General features: G+C 47.1%; 1 protein-coding gene across 1 annotated transcript in view; it reads right to left on the minus strand.

The window, feature by feature from the left end:
* LOC124483714 overlaps nucleotides 1-15,724 on the minus strand; it is a 60,507-nt gene extending 44,783 nt beyond the window's left edge. Inside the window, exons 1-8 of the mRNA XM_047044260.1 lie at nucleotides 15,697-15,724; nucleotides 15,293-15,587; nucleotides 14,459-14,594; nucleotides 14,082-14,281; nucleotides 13,930-13,966; nucleotides 11,547-13,698; nucleotides 10,012-11,303; nucleotides 9,778-9,883 (exon numbers count right to left, since the gene is read on the minus strand). Coding sequence (XP_046900216.1) covers nucleotides 9,778-9,883; nucleotides 10,012-11,303; nucleotides 11,547-13,698; nucleotides 13,930-13,966; nucleotides 14,082-14,281; nucleotides 14,459-14,594; nucleotides 15,293-15,587; nucleotides 15,697-15,724 — 4,246 coding nt within the window. The remainder of the gene's footprint in view (nucleotides 1-9,777; nucleotides 9,884-10,011; nucleotides 11,304-11,546; nucleotides 13,699-13,929; nucleotides 13,967-14,081; nucleotides 14,282-14,458; nucleotides 14,595-15,292; nucleotides 15,588-15,696) is intronic.
* Between the last annotated feature and the right edge of the window lie 4,858 nt (nucleotides 15,725-20,582).

Raw genomic sequence — 20,582 nt, forward strand, 5'->3', positions numbered from 1 at the left:
AAGGATCATCAAAACACAGGCAACGATGATGGAGCAAGAAAGGAGGGAAGAAAACGAATCAAGAGAACGTCCAGCCCCAGCCTCTTTAAACAGCCAAACGAGACCTCGCAACTACAGCCAGCCCGACATTCCCCAAAGAACGGGGTATGAACCTGACCTAAACAGTAGCCTGTGCCAGTCCAGCATTCCCAGAAGAACTGGCTACGCAAGCCATGAACTTGACCAGGACAGCCTGATTGAAGGGGAGTGTGAAGAAATCCCAGACGAACAACGAAGGGTGCTGGAAGAAAAACTGGAAAGAATTGAAGAAGAGGAGAGATACAAGCGGAACCAGAGGAAAAGCCGCCACGAAAAGACAGATTCTGTAATAATAACAGGAAAAGAAATGGAAGTAGATCAAAGAGGAATGTCCGCCAGAACCAGGTCACACCAGGCCCACAAAGGAGGGTGGAGCGACAACAGCCAGTTCCAATGCCCACTGCTGTTGGATGCAGGCGGGGCAGCCCGGTACGAACCATGGAGCCATAGAGACATGAACGAGTTAGTCACTGTACTTCCTCCACTGTCGGCCGGAGGAGCCCAATGGATAAGGGCTTTCGAGAAGCTGACGGCACAAGACCGCCTGGCAATGGGAGACATCCGAGCCATCATCTTACGACTGGATGGGAAAGTGAAGGTTCGAACTATCGACCAGAAGGCTAAATGCGAGGGGGATGACGACAGAGAACCGTTCAACAATGCCAGAGGAAGATATTGGGATGCCATAAGAGACATCTACCCACAAGAGCAGAGCTTGGCAGCCCTGGAAAGCTTGGAAATGGAGCCTGGAGAGAAGATGCACGCATTTCTCAGAAGAGCTGAGGATGTGTGGTTGGAAGGAACTGGAGAACGCCACGATGTCACTAAAGGCCAATTATTGTTTTGGAAGTCTGCAGTAGTAAGAGCACTCCCGAAAGCCGTCCGAGACGAACTCGAGGACGTGGTGGGTCTGACCTACAAACCTGTGGCTGAATGGACAAACTACCTTATACATTACCAAAAGAAGCATGATAAAGCTGAAAAAGAACTATGTCTGAAAGACAGTGACATGAACAGACAGCTCCTGAGGGGTCGGGTCGCAGATAGACACGACATGGCCAATGAGAAGAAGAAAGCTACCAAGACACAAATGATAGTGGAAGAACCTCTGTTTGAGCAAATGGCAGTGGAAGTGCGACCAAAACCCCCACAACCTCAATACCCTCTTCCCCAACCACAACACCCTCCCCCACAACCTCAATACCCCCTTCCCCAAATACCCCCACAACCTCAATACCCTCTTCCTCAACCACAATACCCCCTTCCCCAAATACCCCCTCAACCACAATACCCTCGTCCCCAACAACCCCAACCCCAATACCCCCAACCCCAATATCAGTATCCATCGGCGTTTCCACAAAATGCCCCTCAATATGCCTACCCTACAGGCGGCGGACGAGGAGGCCAGCGAGGAGCGTGCTACACATGTGGAGAGACGACACACTTCGCCAGGGAATGCCCTCAAGGCCAGAACAAACGAGGAAGAGGTGGCTACAACAAGAGAGGAGGAGGTAGAGGCCAAATAACTCTGAACCTACAGGTACCACAGCCGCAACAAACTCAGCAACCAGCGGGTCTGCCTCTGCTTCAGCCACCGAATGCGACACAGATGCCGGTCGCGACATGGACCCTGGACCAGTGGGATGGCGACCAATGAGGAGGCCCAGAGGATCCGACTGCAGGTGACATCCAAGCCAGTAAAGTACCAATGGTCACCTGCATGATTGATGGAGAAAAAGTGGAGTTGATGGTGGACACAGGTGCGGCAGTGTCATGCCTGAACAATCTAAAAGGGACAACCCCACTCTCTTCTAAAACCATCAGAACAGTTGGATACTCGGGACAAAGCGAAGAACAGCGGTACACCCAGCCACTAATCACCACAGTCGGCTCACAAACACTGACACATTCATTTCTGCATGCCCCCAAATGCCCCATGAACCTGATGGGGAGAGACCTGCTGCTGAAAATAGGAGTTACCATCACCTGCTCCACAAAAGGATTGGCGTTGTATATGCCAGGAGTAGAAACATCAAAAACAATCAGTGATGGCCAGAGGATACTGTTCATGGGCACTAACACAAAGACACCAGTAGGAATGACAGAAATGACGCAAATATACTGGACAAGACTGTCTCCGCCAGGAGAAACGAAAGGAGCGCTCAAAACCTATATGGACTGGAAGGCATGGATCAATGAACTACATCCATACGGACCGCCCCCGGACCCCCCACATTGCACATACAACTATCTACGGGCACCAGACGAAGTATATCAGGAGGCGTGGCAGACACACAAAGAGGGAAAAACAGAGACAATCAGATCAAGAGACATATATGTGGGAAAAGAAGGAGTCGCAGCATATTGTGAACTAACACCTGACCAGATGGCATGGTACACACTGACCACTGAACGTGAACGCCGCAGGAGACATGTGGAGAATTTCTGACACACAAGACAACGAAGGAGATATGGAAGAAGTGGAGCTGGAAAGGGACCATGGACGGGAACACACAAATCACCCAAACACGGACCACTATCTAAAAGATGTCCCAGACAAGTTGTGGACAACAGGACCATATGATGTAGGGAGGGTGACCAGCGAGATTGGGATGACACTGAAGAATCCATCTGACACACCAATCTGGCGTCCCCAATATAAACTCAAAGAAGAACAGATAGAAGGGATTGGCGAGACCATTGCCGGGTTGCTAGCAGCTGGAGTGATACGGCCGTCAAACTCTCAATGGAACACACCAATACTGCCAGTACCAAAAGCAGGAGGAAAAGGATGGAGAATGGTGCATGATCTCCGCCCAATCAACGATGTAACAAACACGCGACTGTTGGTCGTACCAGATCCCTATGTCTCGCTCATGAATTTGTCGCCAGAACAAACCCACTTCTCAGTCATAGATCTGGCGAACGCTTTCTTCTGCATCCCGCTGCGTCAAGAAGTACAGGACTGGTTTGCATTCACATACAATGGACGGCGATACACCTACAACCGCATGCCACAAGGATACAAGGACTCCCCGGGAATCTTTAACTTAGTGCTGCGCGATGACCTGTCAGACATTACCCTGCCACAAGGGACAGTAATTATCCAATATGTGGATGATTTATTACTAGCAGCGACCTCGGCTGAGCAGTGCCTCGAAGCAACCCGAACATTGCTGACAGTGCTGGCGGAAAAAGGATATAAGGTGAAGAAAGAAAAAACTCAGATTGCCAGACGAACAGTCACGTATTTGGGCAGATTGATCTCAGCCAACAGCATGACACTAACAGGCTCACAAAAGGAGTCCATTTTGAACCATGGGAAACCAACAATTGTCAAACACATGCTGGCATTTCTGGGATTGACCGGATACAGCCGAAACCACATCCCTGACTACGTGTCGCTAACCCAACCACTAAGGGACATACTCAACACCGCCGGAATCAGGGAACACCAACAAGTACTCGTCTGGACACCAGAGGCCGAGCAAGCATTTATCCGCACCAAACAAGCACTGGGACAGGCCGAACACCTCTGTCCCCCGGACTACACAAAACCATTTCATCTGGATGTTTCTGAAACAGGTGGTACTGTTACGGCAGTTCTGTTTCAGAGAAAGGAGGGAGAAAGAAGAGTACTTATGTATCACAGTTCAAAACTTAGTAATGTAGAAATGGGACAAACAGGGTGCGGCAGACACCTGACGGCTTTAGCCAAGGCCATCGAAAAGACAGCACACATTGTCATGTGCCACCCGCTAAAAGTCAACACAACACATGGGGTGGTGTCATTTCTTACCTCAAGGGCTTTCACCATCTCTGCAGTACGAAAAGCAAAAATATGTGGGACATTGACAAAACCACACATTTTCTATGAGACTGGAAACATCAACATGGCCCCTGAGTTGGATCCTGCTGAACTCATACCACACAACTGTGAATATGTATCTCAGAAGGATCTGAAGATAAGACCCGATCTTACCACCACACCACTAAAAGACCCGGACAGCACACTGTTTAGCGACGGATGTTGCTACAAGGGAAACACTGGAAATGTGGCCTCCTATGCAGTTGTTCAGCAGGAAGGAACTGGCAAATGGAACAATCACACTACCTGGGAAGCAGAAATCATTCCACAACCAGCATCGGCACAGTTAGCAGAAATCCACGGGCTCACAAGGGCTTTGGAATTAAGCCAAGGGAAAGCCGTAAACATCTACACCGACTCAGCCTATGCACATGGAGCAGTGCATGTAGACGGGCCACAGTGGAAAAGGAGAGGATTTCTTACGACCAATGGAACCGCCGTCAGACACTCCACGACTCTTAAGAGACTGCTCGAGGCAGTACTGCTGCCCACTAGGGTAGCCATAATGAAATGTCCAGGACACCAAAAAAGCAATAATCATGTTGCCCAAGGAAATGATGCGGCCGACAGAGCAGCCAAAATGGCAGGAGGATACACCAAGCAATTGATGTGTCTGGCCGAGCCAATCAGACCAGCCCTGACCACACAAGACCTAGTGGAGATACAAAAGGAAGCAGGAGTGTACGAACAGAGCCAGTGGATACACAAAGGAGCTACAGAAAAAGATGGACGTGGAGAGCACACGACGGACGATTAGTAGCACCGGCAAAATTAGTGACAATACTGACAGCGCAAGCGCATGGACCAGCCCATGAAAGCAGAAGACGAACCACAAAAACCATAGAGACAGACTGGTGGCATCCGTACATGAAGGAGTTGGTCGAGAACTATGTACGCGAATGCGACACATGCCTGGCATTTAATGACAAGAAAACCTTCACCTGCCCAATGGGGAGATTCCCGGTTCCGGAGGCCCCGTTTAAAGAAATATGCATAGACTACACGGACATGGGGGCAGAAAACATAGTACGAGGTTTCAGATACATGCTGGTGATGGTGGACAGATTCACAAAGTGGGTGGAGGCAATACCCACAAGACGAGAAGACGCGAATTCCGTGATCAAATGGTTAAAAAACGAACTCATACCCAGATATGGGGTCCCAGCAAGAATCCGATCAGACAACGGCAGCCATTTCACAAGCCAACACCTGGCAAAAGTGGAGCAACAGTTGGGAATAACACACAGCTTTGGGGCAGTCTGACTGACAAATACTTTAACAGGGCAGCAGGCACAGTGTTATCTGGAGGAAATGGTGGAATTTGAAGTTCACTCAGAGATCGAGCGTTTCTGTGAGGCTACAAGTGGACAGGACTGGAGCGACGGCTGTCGCTAGGGCCATGTTCTCTTTCCTCACGGCATTATCTTTTGAACCCCTTTACTTTCACTAATCACGTCCTTATTTACACTGGGACATATCTTAATCAGTAATGTCCAGTTTGATTGTTATTCAATGTTCTCAAATTTATTTTATTACAATTCTAAAAGCTTGGCTAAAGTTGTATGTATGTGGTGAAGGGGACCTGTGAGTATGTTCAGGTCTGCCGTGGGTACATGGATGTCGAATGTCCACTCTGCGGAGTGACGGTGGGTTTTCCCCTATAACATCATTAGGGTTTTCCCACTGTGTCCAGTGTGTCCACACCACTTGGCCATAACGCTGCATAGTCTCATTATTATCGTTCTAAGCATTGTGTTCCTTAACGGGATATTTTAAATTTTGTGTTAGTTGTCACACCCTTTAAAGGGTGTGAAAGGAGGGATTCCATGAAAACTTTAAAATATCCTGTCCGAATTAACAGTTTCTTTCTACATGTATTGACTCTTTTAATGTTCTGTTTAACAGATTGACTGATCGTAAGGCGTCACACCCTTTAGAGGGTGTGAAAGGAGGGTGAGTTCTAGAAAAAAAAAAAAAGTCATATATATCTTCCTGTAATCTGACTGACTGTTTCTTATTGCTCATCTGAACTAACCTCCATTGTTTGCTCACACAGGTTCATAATATTTTAAATTTGTGTAGTCACACCCTTTAAAGGGTGTGAAAGGAGGGATCCATGAAAACTTTAAAAATATTAAATTTTGACTGTTTTGATGACCATATGCGCATGTTTAACCTAGTTATCGACTGATTTTGCATTTTAACATCTAGTTTGACTGTATTTTGGTTCATTGCTTAAGTGTTTTACGCATGTTTAACCTAGTTAACAACTGATTTGCCTTTACTGCCAGACTGGTATATTTTAAATTTGTGTTGTCACACCCTTTAGAGGGTGTGAAAGGAGGGATCCATGAAACTTTAAAATATCCAGTTTTAATGTTGACACCACATAGTGGTGTCAAAGGAGGGATTGTGAGGAAATGATAGCATTATACTGCTGATCAATGCTGCTATACCAATCAATATCTAATATGAATATGTAAACACACATGTTTTGTAATGCTAATAACTAAGATACAAATATTGAATGTGATCAATTGATTTAATAAAGTAACAGATAAGAAACATTGAAATGTAACTTTGGTGTGTGGACAAGAATGCAGATGTCAGGCAAACTGACTTGGGAGGCGAGTTTGTGACGCTCAGGGACTGGTGTGAGCACAATGAGCTAGTCAGCTCATGGGAGTAAAAGTGTCAACTTGGGAGATAAGGTGATGCTGGGAACATAACTCTTCTCTGCTTCAGGACGAGTCAGACCGGACAGTTCTTACTATGGATAATATGCCCCCTTCCCCTGGAGACCCTGCCCCCCCCCCCTTCTCACTGGATGCTCCCCTTCTCCTTGGAGCCCATCTGCCCCTTTACATCATCTGACCTAGGAGTGGTCTTACCCTCTCCCCTTCCCCTTGAAGACCCCACCCCGTATATCATCAGGACCTCGAGATGACCTGCTCTCAACTCTGGAGAACTCAAACCCCCCCCCCCCCCCTTGGATTGCATCAGACCTGTGGGTCTTGTCCACCCCCCTCCCTGAACAACACCAGACCTGTGGGTCTTCTCTGCCCCCTCCCTCTCCTAACATCACCAGGTCCGTGGACTGCCCACCTTGCGCCAGCATGAACGCCCTGGACATTTAATTGGTTAACAATAGCCACCCCAAGGTCTCCTGACCAATGGCCACTCACCAGACCTCCCTCTCTGGGGAGTACAAGATCTGTCTCCCAAGGGCGGGGAGACAGAACTTGGGAGGGGCAGAACTTTCTCTGATATTCTGTCACGACCACTTTCTCAACGAAGGCCTTCGTTCGTTCTAATCTTATACTCTGTTTTGGTGGGATGACTGCTGTTGCATCATCGACTGATTCATTGTACTAGACTACGGACATCTTGGTGTATTGTTTTCATTGTGTATCTTGTGATTGCATCATTACTAATTAAACTACAAATAACTTGGTCCGATGCTTAACCATGTATCATTCTTCCTCTCAACACCCAGTTTACACTATCCTTAACAGTATTCTTTCCACTTACATCTCTTATATAAGTATAATGAATATATACGTTCTTTGCTAAAGCTAGCTAGCTTCCGTTTAGCAAAACTAACTCAAGCCGGAAATGTTTAGAACTCGCGCGTTAGGGCTGATTCTAGCACTGTAGGAATGTAAAGAAAACACTGAGTTGGCTGTCTCAATGTGTGTGTATGTCAAATCACCTTATTTGCATGTGGACCATTTCTAGTAAAGCACCATATAAAAAAAAAAGGGGGGGGGGGGGAGGGCTCACACAAAGAGCAGCCAATGGGCCCCTGACCACCTTAATCCGCCCCTGGTTATAACCTATACCAGACTTATTTAAACTGTTTAGTTTAAATATGCATCTGTTGTCAGTGTCTTCTTATCATTAGCTAACTCCCAAAACAATACAATCAGTTGAAACAACACAGCCTCAGAACATGGTGTCCCAAAGCTCCTTCCCCCAGGTGATAAATCAGGAAGTCAAAAAAATCCAGAAGATGACCATCCCAATTGGTCAACTGACCTTAGTCAGAAATATTTAGTAGTCTAGGCTATAGAACAGATAGCCATCAGTCCAACAATAAACCGTCCCCCAACAGTTCCTAACACAGGACAACCTCTCAACCTACAAACTCGGCTTAATTATCTCCCTGTCCTGCAAACAATATAGTGGTTGTTTCAGCATGTTTCTTATACATGAACCACATATAACACATGAATTGTTGTTGAAGAAATGTCATTATCAGGTAAAAGCGTCTGCTAAATTAATAAATGTAATACACAGAGACAGAGTCGATTAAGTCAAGGAAGCTTTATTGCTTGCTGGCGGCTGCAAGGACACAAATAGAAATGTTGTCTCAAAGCCAGTCTCCTTGCAAACCATTTACAGAACACAGTTTTCAATTGTCATTGGTCCTCATAAAGACATACAGTCATCATAAAACATGCAGTCGCCTATGTCTCCTCTCGTTGGCTAACTCCCTTGCATAGTGTATGCGTGTGCGTCTTTACGACATCAAGCCTGGTTGAAACACAATAGCAGCTGAATCTCTAGTCCTGGTGTCATAAAAGCTCCTATTTCCTTTACAAAAACAAACCCCCCAACATCCTGTAGTCTTGGGCAACACAGAGTCACAAATGCTCACCCTTCCCCCCACACAAGGTTTGTACGTTTATGTAAGCCTAGAGTTAACTTAGGGGTAGTTCCTCTCTGCACAAAAGGAATGTTGAACACAATATCATTTTATACAGAATGAAGGGTGACATTTTCACCTTCCACACACCTCGGTAGTATGTTTCAAACTCGAGGGCGGCTGTGGCTCAGGGGGTAGAGAGGGTTGTCTCTTAATCGCAAGGTTGGCGGTTCGATCCCTGACTCCTCCTCGGTCATGTGCCAAAGTATCCTTGAGCAAGACTCTGAACCCCAAGTTATTTGCGATGGGCAGGCCGGCGCCATGCATGGTAGCTCGCTACCGTCGGTATGTGCAAGTGTGAGAATGAATGGGAGGCAAACATTGTAAAGCGCTTTGAGTGCCGTTAAGGTAGAAAAGTGCTATATAAATGCAGTCCATTTACCAATCTGATAATTACAAAATAAGGCTATTTTTAAATTGGGGAACAATAACAACTATTCTGAAAAAACTCAAGTAGCATTCTCAAAATACAGAGTTTGGTCATGTGTGTGTAAAAGCTATTGTTGAAGCTAACTTTTACACTGATGTAAAGTGGTTGTGTACAATTACTGTAACAAATGCTAATCAGCCTCTCTGTGTGGCTGCAGTCCTGACATGGTGATGTCACAACCTTGTACACAAACAGCTTAACGATTACAAAGGAGATATAAACGAAATTCCAGTATTTTTTATTGGAATATACTAAAAACATGGTTACACAGAACTGAAGAAGACGGAAGAAGCTACGGTTGTTGCCGTAGTGACAGGTTCTCTCTCTTTGCCACTGCAGCCAGTTGAGTAAGCAGGTGGCATCCTCTACTGGTGAATATCCTTCACGCAGCTAAAGCAGAAAGCCCTGGAGAGAACTGCAGAGATCCCCCGGAAGAAAGCTTTGAAGGACTTTTTCTTCTTCTTTTTCTCCTCTCCTCCCGCAATGGAGGACTCACCAAGGTCTGTACCTGGACAGGAAACACCATCACACAACAGGGTATGACATAACACAATACTTCAGCTGTGTGTGTGCATATCTGTATGCCTGTGTGTGTGTGTGAGTGTTTGTGTGCAAGTCTGTGTGTGTGAAATGGTGGGAGAGCCAACTAAAGTTGGAAAGCCTAAATGAGTAAATATGCAGTCAGGATCTCACGTTCAGTGCTAAGGGGAGACACTTTGTTTCTCTTGAATAGTTTGCTTGTCTTTTTTCCCTTAGCAGCCACATTCTGTCCATCCTTAAGGAAAGTCTTCTCTTTCTTCTGGGTTTGGAAGTGAGAGCAAAGACACACAGATTCATTGAGATTGTCACATGTCGTCCCTTTTTATCGCTGACTCAGCTCAGGTCAGTTATACCTATTGCCAGTGTGTGGTGTTGTTTTCAGCTTACCAGTGCGAACCATTTCCGGAGGATGGGGGTGTCGGTCTTTCCCAAATGATGTCCCTCTGGGCTAGGGGCCTGAGCCGTGGAGCCCCTGGAGGTGGAGGAGCTGGTGGAGGATTTGGAGGACGAAGGAGAGAAGTGAACAGAGGTGGAAGAAGAGGAGTAGCAGGAAGTGGAGGAGGATGAGAGGCAGGAAGCGAGTCTGCTGGCCTTTTCCAAGCCAGCAGACTCCATCTCAAGTCTTTCATCCAAACTTGTGTTGCTTATGAAGGGGCTGGAACTTCCACCAGCCTTTTCTAAGCCAGCAGAGTCCATCTCAAGTCCTTCATCCAAGCTCATGTTTGTGATGAAGGTGGTGGAATTTCTACCGGCCTTTTCCAAGCCAGCAGTGTCCATTTCAAGTCCTTCATCCAAGCTTGTGTTGTTTATGAATGGGCTGGAACTTCCACCGGCCTTTCCCAAACCAGCAGAGTCCTCTGTGCTCTCCTTCTCCTCACAACCTGTTTCCAAATCATGACTCTCACCCGACACGGCAGAAGGCCGCCAAACCTCGGCGTGACGGCAGATCACCTTGGCGACATTCTCAGCCATGCAGACGATGCCTGCCCCTCCCTGGAGGGCGGAGTGGACCTGGGCCCTGTTGCTATCGGAACAGAGCATCAGCTCAGCGTAGGTCGCCTCAAACATGGCGTCTGGGGCGTCGGCGCCACCGAAGAGCGGGTTCTGGGGTTCATGCTCCAGGACGAGGCCAATCTCGGCCTGGTTCCAGAGAAACCAGCCCACTTCTTGGAGGAGGACAGCCTCTATCTCCGAGTTGGTGGGGGTGAAGCAGGAACGAAGGGGCCCCTGGAGGGCCAGGCGTCCCACCAGCCTGTGCAGCAGGTCATGCAGCGTCTGGTGGTGCAGGGCGCTGGGCCGGGGGGGCATCAGGACCTTCTCCTGGATCAGAACCTCCCCGGGCTGGAGGGAGGGGGTCTCAGAGGGGCTCGTGGGTAGGGAGGGATGATCCTGGACCTCCTCAGGGAGGCCTGCAGCTGCATCATCTTCATCCTTCTCCTCTTCCTCGATCAATGCACCCTTGGAAAAGTCATTCATCTGGTAATCTGACCCTTCTTCCTTTTTGTGGAAATCATCAGGGTAGGCAGCATTTTGGTAGTTATCCATGTCAAGCTGGCCTACTTCCTGGTTGGTGAGTATTGAATCTGTTTCGAGACCTTTTGTTGTCACTTTCTGGTTGATTTCTTCAGAGGAGGAGCTGGCTAAGTTACCTACCCTGGTCTTGGCTTCAGCATCAAGGCCTGGCACAAGAAAACACACTTTTAACTACACTATTACTATTATAGCTATTAACTATACTTTTCTCATAAAATATTTTGGCTATTAACTACAATATTATTATTATAGTTATTTACTGGACCTACACTGTCATTCAGCAGAACTCAAAACTTACAAATCTGTCCTACTACAGCATGTCTTACAATAGCATAATTACCAGGTCTTTTTTATCTAAAGATTTATCTAAAGTAAAAAAATGTCTCTACCTTTGCTGACAACGACCATGTTTTCTTGTGGGTCGTTGCAGGTCTTGTAAAGGTCACTTCCCGCCTGGGTAGTCAACACCTCACAAATGGCCTCCAACGCCCGCCTCTGGTCCTGGCTGCAGGAGGGCTTCGACCTGCTCTGCGATCTTCTTCTACCCTCAACCCCTTGACTCCCACGGGTCATCCCACGGGACCAGTCCAGGGAGGGACAGTCACTGCTGTCACTGCTGCTGTCACTGTTGCTTTCACTGCAGTCCGAGGACGCATCGCTGCAGGATGCACGGTGGTCCTCCGTGAGGTCTTCTTCGCCCAGCAGGTTCCCCATCAGGCCCTTGAAGGCCGTCTGGAAGAAATTGTAAAGCAGAGGGGTGAAGAGCTCCTGGTCCAGACGTTCCTTGTCCTCCAGGTTCTGGAAGTTGGGCTCGGAGGGGCAATGGGGTGTCGAGGGGAGTCGTCCCATCCGGGTGTCCAGGAGAAGCTGATAAAAGCGGCCAATCAACTGCTCTGAGAAATGGTGGATCCTCCCCTGGAACATCCTGGTGCACATGCTGTGGGATGCCAGCAGGCGGCCCAGGTCGTACTCCGCCAGGTCGAACGATTTGACGGAGGAGCCTCCGTCGCGTTTGTCATCGTCATCGTTGGGGGAGGATCTGGAGGCCGAGTGGGCCATCCGCACGATGGCGTCCAGCATGATTTCAGCGGTGAGGCTGAAGTCTTGGCAGCTGGCAGCACTGCTAGCCTCGCTCCAGGCGCTAGTGCTCCTGGAGGAGTAAGGGGCGGTCTCCTCCTTCTTCTGAGGATCCTCCTCCTCCTGCTCCTCCTTGCTAGCACAGCTGCACTTTACTGGTCGCTCCTGCTGGGTGTCAAAAGGGAGGTATTCCTGATTCCTGCTGCTCCTCCCGCTGCTGTTGCTGGTCACCAAGCTCCTAGTCCTCCACAGGGCATCCAGCTCCATGGCAACGTCTCCTAGCAGGCTCTGGCTAACACACTTCACCACCATGGTGAAGGACTTACTTCCAGGCTGCAGGAAGTCTGCCACCTCCACTTGCCCAATCAGCTGCTGGGCTGCGTGGAAGTTCTGCAGGACGTTGTGGATCACGTTGCAGGCCGTAGCCACGCTCTGGAGCAGGGTGGCCTCATAGGCCTCTTGGGGCTGGTCCAGGGAAGAGCCTCCATCTGTGGGCTCCATCTCCTGGAGTAAGCCCCCCACCATCCTAACCAGCTCCAGCTTCTCCTCCGTGGGGACCACGCCCGGGCTGTGGAACAGGGCGTGGCGGGCCAGGATTCCAGAGAGGCTCTCCTTCAGGAAGCAGAGGGTCGGTGACATCACGCAGCTGGGCAAAGCCATCGCCTTTTCCATCTCTTCCGCCTCCGCCACGCTACCAATGAGGAAGGAGGCCCGCAGGGACACCAGGTCGTTGATGGCGTTGGTGTGGCTGTTGGCAAGGACCTGAATCTTCTCCTTGGCGTCCTGCCAGGCGTTGCATATCAGGTCCTCGGAGATGCTGGTCACGCGGCAGTCCGACAGCAAGCAGCCGGGACGGAGGAGTGCAAACTTCTCCAGCACCTCTCCCATGACAGACTTGTAGAGCTCCTCCACACAGGCTGACAGCCTGTCCTCTGCATCGTGCTCTTGTGTATCCATCACTGCCTGCACCTTCAACAGAATCTCTGCCACGGTGAGGGATGCCGTGGCGAGGACGTCCTCCTCCTTGGGCCTATCAGAGTCCAACATCGGAGGCCTGCCACCCAGCAGCCTGCTCTGGGGCCTGGATCCCTGCCCTCCTATCAGCAGAGGGTGGAACCTCTCTGAGATCATTCTCAGAACGCCCTGGGGGACGTAGGGCTGGGTGGAGCCCAGAGAAGAGGCCTGGTCCTGGGGAGATTCAGCAGGGTTGAAACATACCATCCCAGTCAGAGAGCCAGTGACAGGCCTGGCTGGGGACAGCAGCCCTGTGGAAGAGGACCTGTCACTCTGGGAGTCCCAGCTGCTGTAGGAGATGGCGGCGGAAAGCGGGCGGCCATCTTGTTCTTTGCGGATGTGGAGGACCTGGTAAAGGGCCATGGCGGGCAGGACCACCCCATTGGTCAACTTGAGAACCCACTCCATGACCTCCTCCGAGCGCTCCTGCAGCTCAGCTACACTCTTGTTCTTAGAAGGAGGGAGGGAGGGAGGGAGGGAGGGAGGGAGGGAGGGAGGGAGGGAGGGAGGGAGGGAGGGAGGGAGGGAGGGAGGGAGGGAGGGAGGGAGGGAGGGAGGGAGGGAGGGAGGGAGGGAGGGAGGGAGGGAGGGAGGGAAGGAAGGAAATGTCATGTGGCAATACAGATACATGTGGTGATTGTCAGACTGAGTAAAAGGAATTCACGTAAACATTTTATTTACCTTTCTCAACAGGACCCTGTTGATGATTTTCCACTGACTGTAACGAGAACAAGAACTGACATCACTTTACAGTACAGTACAACTGCCGACACATCGTAACATTATGCTGAACAGGATACTAGTCTAAAGGGGACGTTTGGAGGAACACTCACGGGTGTGACATCATGGCCTCCAACACAGAAAACTTGTCCCCGGTCTCCTCCAATGACAGAAGACTGGGCGTGGTGTCCCGGGTCACGGGGTCATTCAAGGTTGGAGGTGTAGAAGAGCCTGGAGACTGTGCCTCAGGTCGGCATGGGGGCAGCGGTAGAGACGGAGGTAGAGACGGAGGTGGAGACGGAGGTCCAGTCACCTGCAGGGAAGAAAAATACTTTAGTCACAGAAAAATAGCAAGTCACAGTAACAGAGCCAATATCAGAGATATAGGAGAGGCTGAGGAAGATGGAGAGGAGGGGAGGAGCCTGGCTGGAGTCTGTAGTACCAGGGAGGTGGATTAAGGCCTTCTACTCACCACCATAGCTAGTCCTACCAGCTCGTCAGCCAAGGCTGAACGATAAGCCGCTCCAGCGTCCTCCACAACCCTCCAGGACTCTGCCAGGGGCCCCTTGTTGGCCCCTGTATCCTTCTCAGCTCCTGCAGCCTTCCTGGCAGCCTTGCCCCTGCGGCTGGGCTCCGGGCATCGAGGAGGCTTTAGCACCAAGTTATGACATGATTATCTTGTTATTATTGCACTTCTACAATAGCATATTATATTTGAGATTATATTGAAATTAGCTGGTAAAATATAGACTCCCTTGGCTCCACCCACTGAAATACTGTTAGACTGCTGCACTTCTGAACCTTTATTATCTACTGTATGTTTGTATGTTGCTTTTGATCAATGTGAACAACATGAACAAAGTGTCAAATGTGTTGAGTCTCTCCAGGTATGTGTTCCTACCTGGAAGGGGTTCTGATCTTCTGAGAATATTTCATGTGGCAATACAGATACATGTGGTGATCAGACTGAGTAAAAGGAATTCACGTTAACATTTTATTTACCTTTCTCAAAAGGACCCTGTTGATGATTTTCCAATGACCAGGGGCGTCGCCAGGAATTTTGGGCCCCATGAAAAAGAAAATATTGTTAATATTTTTTGATCATTTCTATTAGTTGTTTCTATTTTTTGGGGCCCATGTCAGTCAGGGGCCCCTTAGAATCTTCCTAACTTTTCCCCCCTGTACGGCGCCCCTGCCAATGACTGTAACAAGAACAAGAACTGATGTTTGACATCACTTTACAGTACAGTACAACTGACGACACATCGTAACATTATGCTGAACAGGACACTAGTCTAAAGGGGACGTTTGGAGGAACACTCACGGGTGTGACATCATGCCCTCCAACACAGAAAGCTTGTCCCCGGTCTGCTCCAATGACAGATGACTGGGCGTGGTGTCCCGGGTCACAGGGTCATTCAAGGTTGGAGGTGGAAAATAACCTGGAGACAGCGCCTCATGTTGGCATGGGGGCAGAGGTAGAGACGGAGGTGGAGACGGAGGTGCAGAGGAATACGTACTCTCCATTCCATCTGGTGTGGCTCTGCAACCCAGGGGCCCGAGTGTTTCAGAGGCCGATGCTCTGATTGGTTCCACTTGGCGAGAGGAACCTTTGATTGCTGGAAGAACACCTAAAGGAAGAGCAGAGTCACAATTTGATTGGTGGATCCCTTCTCTTGACAGAAAGTGATCATTTAAATGTTGATACATTAATGAACAAAGACTCACAGTAGCTTGTCTGGGGGATGGGACGCATCTTCGCACATGCACCACCAGTCACCTTAAGGCAAGAAACATACTTAGCAAGGCACAGTAACAGAGACAGTATCAGAGATATAGGAGAGGCTGAGGAAGATGGAGAGGAGGGGAGGAGTGATGAAGAAAATTACGTCACCCTGCTGAAAATGATGGAGATGGGTTACATTTATGGAACTATCTAATTGAAAAGTGAATGTCTCAATTATTCCTTATATTATACTCTAAGTTGTATTATGGGAAATGTGATGCTAAGCTCTGACTGAGTAAAAACAATAGAGGTGTGAAACGTTGGTTTTAGCAAAGGAAGATAGGGGAGTACCACTCTAAGGAATGCAGAGGCCTAGCCGTAAATTAGAACGTACACATAGGGCCAAGCTGCAGGAAAACTCCTCCAAACCAAGTCTGAAACTGTCACCCAGGTCAGGCCTAGGTCTGTGTCAAGGGGTTTTCTATGTTTATAAAGCACAAGCATCCCATACCAACTAGAAGAAAGTCTAAGATATGTGTGCACCCAACACGAGCCTGGACATGGTCAGATTTATGTAAGGACAGAGATGCCAACGTGACACAACTTCTGTAATCAGAAACCCTAGTATAGGGGCCAATTGGGTGACGAAGCGTAGAAATGGTCATCAACAGAAAGGTACCAATAATGTGAGGATGCATAATGTATCTGTGACCAACAGTGTTGTACCAATAGCAAAAAATGACACAAATAATAGGCAGAAAATACAGTATATAAGAGGACGTTTGGAGAGAACTTGCCAGTCTGCTCTTGGGAGCTTACTCACTTGGATACCTTTTTTTACCCTGTGTTGGAATAAACCTTTGCATCAATACTCTGAGTTTCAGTGCATCTGTTGGGACTTAGCCTGATTTTTGACTGGTTTGGACTTAGAATAATTTTCAACGTTGGGACTTAGCCTGATTTTTGACAGGTCAACACTTAGAATAATTTTCATCGTTTGGACTTAGTTTATTTTTCACTTGTCTACACTTGGAATAATTTTCAACCTTTGGACTTAGTTTATTTTTGACTTGTACGGACTAGATTTTCATCACTTCGACACTCTGATTTATTTTCACTATACACGGGAACTGGAATAATTATTTACGACAGGAGCCTGGCTGGAGTCTGTAGTACCAGGGAGGTGGATTAGGGCCTTCTACTCACCACCATGCCGAGTCCTACCAGCTCGTTAGCCAGGGCTGAACGATAAGCCGCTCCAGCGTCCTCCACAACCCTCCAGGACCCTGCCAGGGGCCCCTTGTTGGCCCCTGTATCATTCTCAGCTCCTGCAGCCTTCTTAGCAGCCTTGCTCTTGCGGCTGGGCTCCGGGCATCGAGCAAGCTTTGGCACCAAGTTCTGACATGATTATATTGTTATTATTGCACTTCGACATTAGCATATTGTATCTGAGATTATGTTGATATTAGCTGGTCAAATACAAACTCCCTTTGCTCTACCCACTGAAACACTGTTGGACGTATGCACTTCTGAACCTTTATTATCTACTGTATGTTTGTATGTTGCTTTTGATCAATGTGAACAACATGAACAAAGTGTCAAATGTGTTGAGTCTCTCCAGGTATGTGTTCTTACCTGGAAGGGGTTCTGATCTTCTGAGAACAGCAGGGCAGGAAGCTTCAGTTCAGCTCCCAGAGCTGGCCGACAGGGCGCGAGGCGGTTGGTAGCGAGACGAGCAAGCTAGACACGCACGCACACACACACAGACACACACAGACACACACACACGCCAAGTAAATTAACAGACGTATGGAAACACACACGCGCACACAAACATAAGGATGAGTGAGAAGGGGCTAGCGGCGAAATACGGCGAGTGTCTTGAACAGAGATTATTATTATTTTTTTCGAAAAAGAAATGTTACTTTTAGATATGAAATATGACTATTAAAAAGGTCTACAGTTTTGGGGTAGGCTATTTGTGAAACACAACTGTCAAACGCAAAAGTAGCCTACTGAAACAATTTGGAAAAATCTAGTATTTTCGTCGATGTTTATCACAGTCTAAATTGTTTAGGTTTACCAGACTTACCTTCTGTTTAGGCCACCGAAGTGTTTTATGTTTCGGGATGTCATCCATGTTTCTTCAAAGATGACAATCTAGGAAATACTCAAATAAATACAAATTTTCCACAATAAATATACATTTCCACTACACTTTTCAACGAGAAAAAAGTAGACGCGATTCGCTCCTTGCCCGCTGCATCAATGACTGATTTGATTTGGTAACGTTCTTATAAATTTGTAAAGCGCGTCACAATCCCTGTCTGCCCGATTACGTCATAATATGTCTATACACCATGGAGAGGGCCATGCATCGTCTCTTCCTAAACAATGCGTTTTAGACAGAAAAGTGTCATTTTTATTTGATCAATAAACAAAGTTTTCTTGCCATCTATATGTTTCATGCCGCAATGGCGCCACCTACAGGCTGTATGGATAAATGAACCTGTGGGAGTTATGTCCAGGGCCCAATAGACAGAAATAAACAACCATAGTCATTTTAAGTACTGGTTAAGTTATTATCAGCATTAGGCCTACTGTGTATAGACAGACTTCAGTCCCCACCCCACACATGCCAGATATGCCAAAGCAGTGCTATACGTACATAGTCATACTCAAATACTTCTTAAAGATACTGCTTGAAACCAACAACAAGCAACTGAATAGAGTTGTAACAGTAATACTGATTGACATTCAAATAGATTGAGACTCGTGCTCGACAGATTGGTTGGTTAAACAGGAAATATGCAAGGATATTTACTTTGTGTTTTACCTTGTCTAATACTGCATCTGAGGATTAGGCTATCTGTAACTATGATGTCAAATCGATACGATTAACGATACTGAACACTGCATTCACCTACTGATTATTATTATTTTAAATGACAGAATTAAGTATTTTCTTCGATGTTTCTCAACAGTTTAAATTATTCATTTAGGTTTACATAGGCCTACTTACTTTCTGTTCGCCGACGTTTTTAATGTTTTCGGATTTCATCCATGTTAACATAAGACTTTAAAGAAATTTCTTTAAAGATAAAGAACTAGGAAATACGAATATAAATGTACATTTCCACTACACTTAGAAACGAGGAAAAAGTAGAATCAAAAGCTTTTCGCTACACTGTAAAATGTTACCAGGATTTAACAATATTCAACTGCAATATTTCACAATAAATCATCGTATTATAACTTTACAGGCTTTAACCGCAACAAGCCAAATATCATGTTGTAATGTAGAATTTACTGTGAAATCAATGTAGACACAGTACGTTACTGTGAATGAAACGATACCGGGATTTCACAGCATTTTGTTGGGTTATTTCAAAGTAAAATACTATTTTCAAATCATCCTTGAGATAACCCACTACATTACTGTAAAACTTGAACTAGTTTTGAGGTGGAAATGACGTCAGTTTTCGCGCTTTCCCAACCGTTTCTCTTTTCCACCATTTTACCTCGGCGCTGCCTGCCATGATCGTGACTTTTGCTCTGTAACGGTAGGGCCTAAACTATCTGCAGTCATCCAATTTAGTTGTTAGTAATCCAGTGTTTCCCACACATAGACTAATTTGTGGCGGTGCGCCACAGAATCAACACCGGCCGCCACACATTGCGTTTCGTAAAACATTTTTTTTAATCGCTATTTTATGGTGGCCCTGAAGTGCAAATGACACCCCCTAATATGAGTACATCCCCCAAATGAAAATACTCCCCCCCAATACGAGTCAACTCCCCCCAAATCGGATGACTTGTTCACCTCCCCCCAATACAAAAACGCGCTCCCCCCCCAATACGAGTCAACTCCCCCCAAATCGGATGACTTGTTCACCTCCCCCCAATACAAAAACGCGCTCCCCCAAATGGAAAAGGACATTACATTAACTCAAAAACACATTAAATTAACTCTGAACGGAAAGGGTAGGTACTACACTTTAGCGCTGATTGGATGCAGTAGGCTAACTGACAAGAAATAAGAAATTGATTGACAGAAGTACAAAATGCAATAGCCTGACAGAGTTACGTGCACCAGGACATTTATTTGGGTATCGAAGCATGTAGCATAGGCTACGTATGCAAAAGCATAAATTGCAGTGTTAAACGTAAACATCGATAGCCAAACAACTAGTCCACGTAACTCTGTCATTATCATGAAATTAATCGTTTTGATTTGAAGGAAAGAGGAAACATTAATGTTTACAATTCAGAGTCATTACACTACTCTTTATTTTAATCAGGGTCATTCCTATGAAATAATCTTAGATCTGCTGTTAACGTTTCAAAATATAAGTAGCCTATGCGCACGCTAAAAACGCAGTTGAAGGAATCAGGCCTTTTCAGAAGAAAAAACTAATAGTCCACTACAGAAGAATGAAATGCCACAATGACAGAGTAGTGGACCAGGATAGTTGTTTGGCTATCGATTTTTACATTTAACTCGAAATACTTTTGCCTAAGAAGCTTACTATTTGCTACATTCTTCGATAGCCAAACAAATGTTCTGGTGCACGTAACTCTGCCAGGCTATTGCATTTTGTGCTTCTGTCGATCAATTTCTTATTTTTTGTTAGTTAGCCTACTGCATCCAATCAGCGCTAAAGTGTAGTACCTACCCTTTCCGTTCAGAGTTAATGTAATGTGTTTTTGAGTTAATGTAATGTCGTTTTCCATTTGGGGGAGCGCGTTTTTGTATTGGGGGGAGGTGAACAAGTCATCCGATTTGGGGGGAGTTGACTCGTATTGGGGGGAGAGCACGTTTTTGTATTGGGGGGAGGTGAACAAGTCATCCGATTTGGGGGGAGTTGACTCGTATTGGGGGGGAGTA

Source organism: Hypomesus transpacificus, chromosome 21 (genome assembly GCF_021917145.1).
Source record: "Hypomesus transpacificus isolate Combined female chromosome 21, fHypTra1, whole genome shotgun sequence".
In the NCBI taxonomy this organism is placed as follows: Eukaryota; Metazoa; Chordata; class Actinopteri; order Osmeriformes; family Osmeridae; genus Hypomesus; species Hypomesus transpacificus.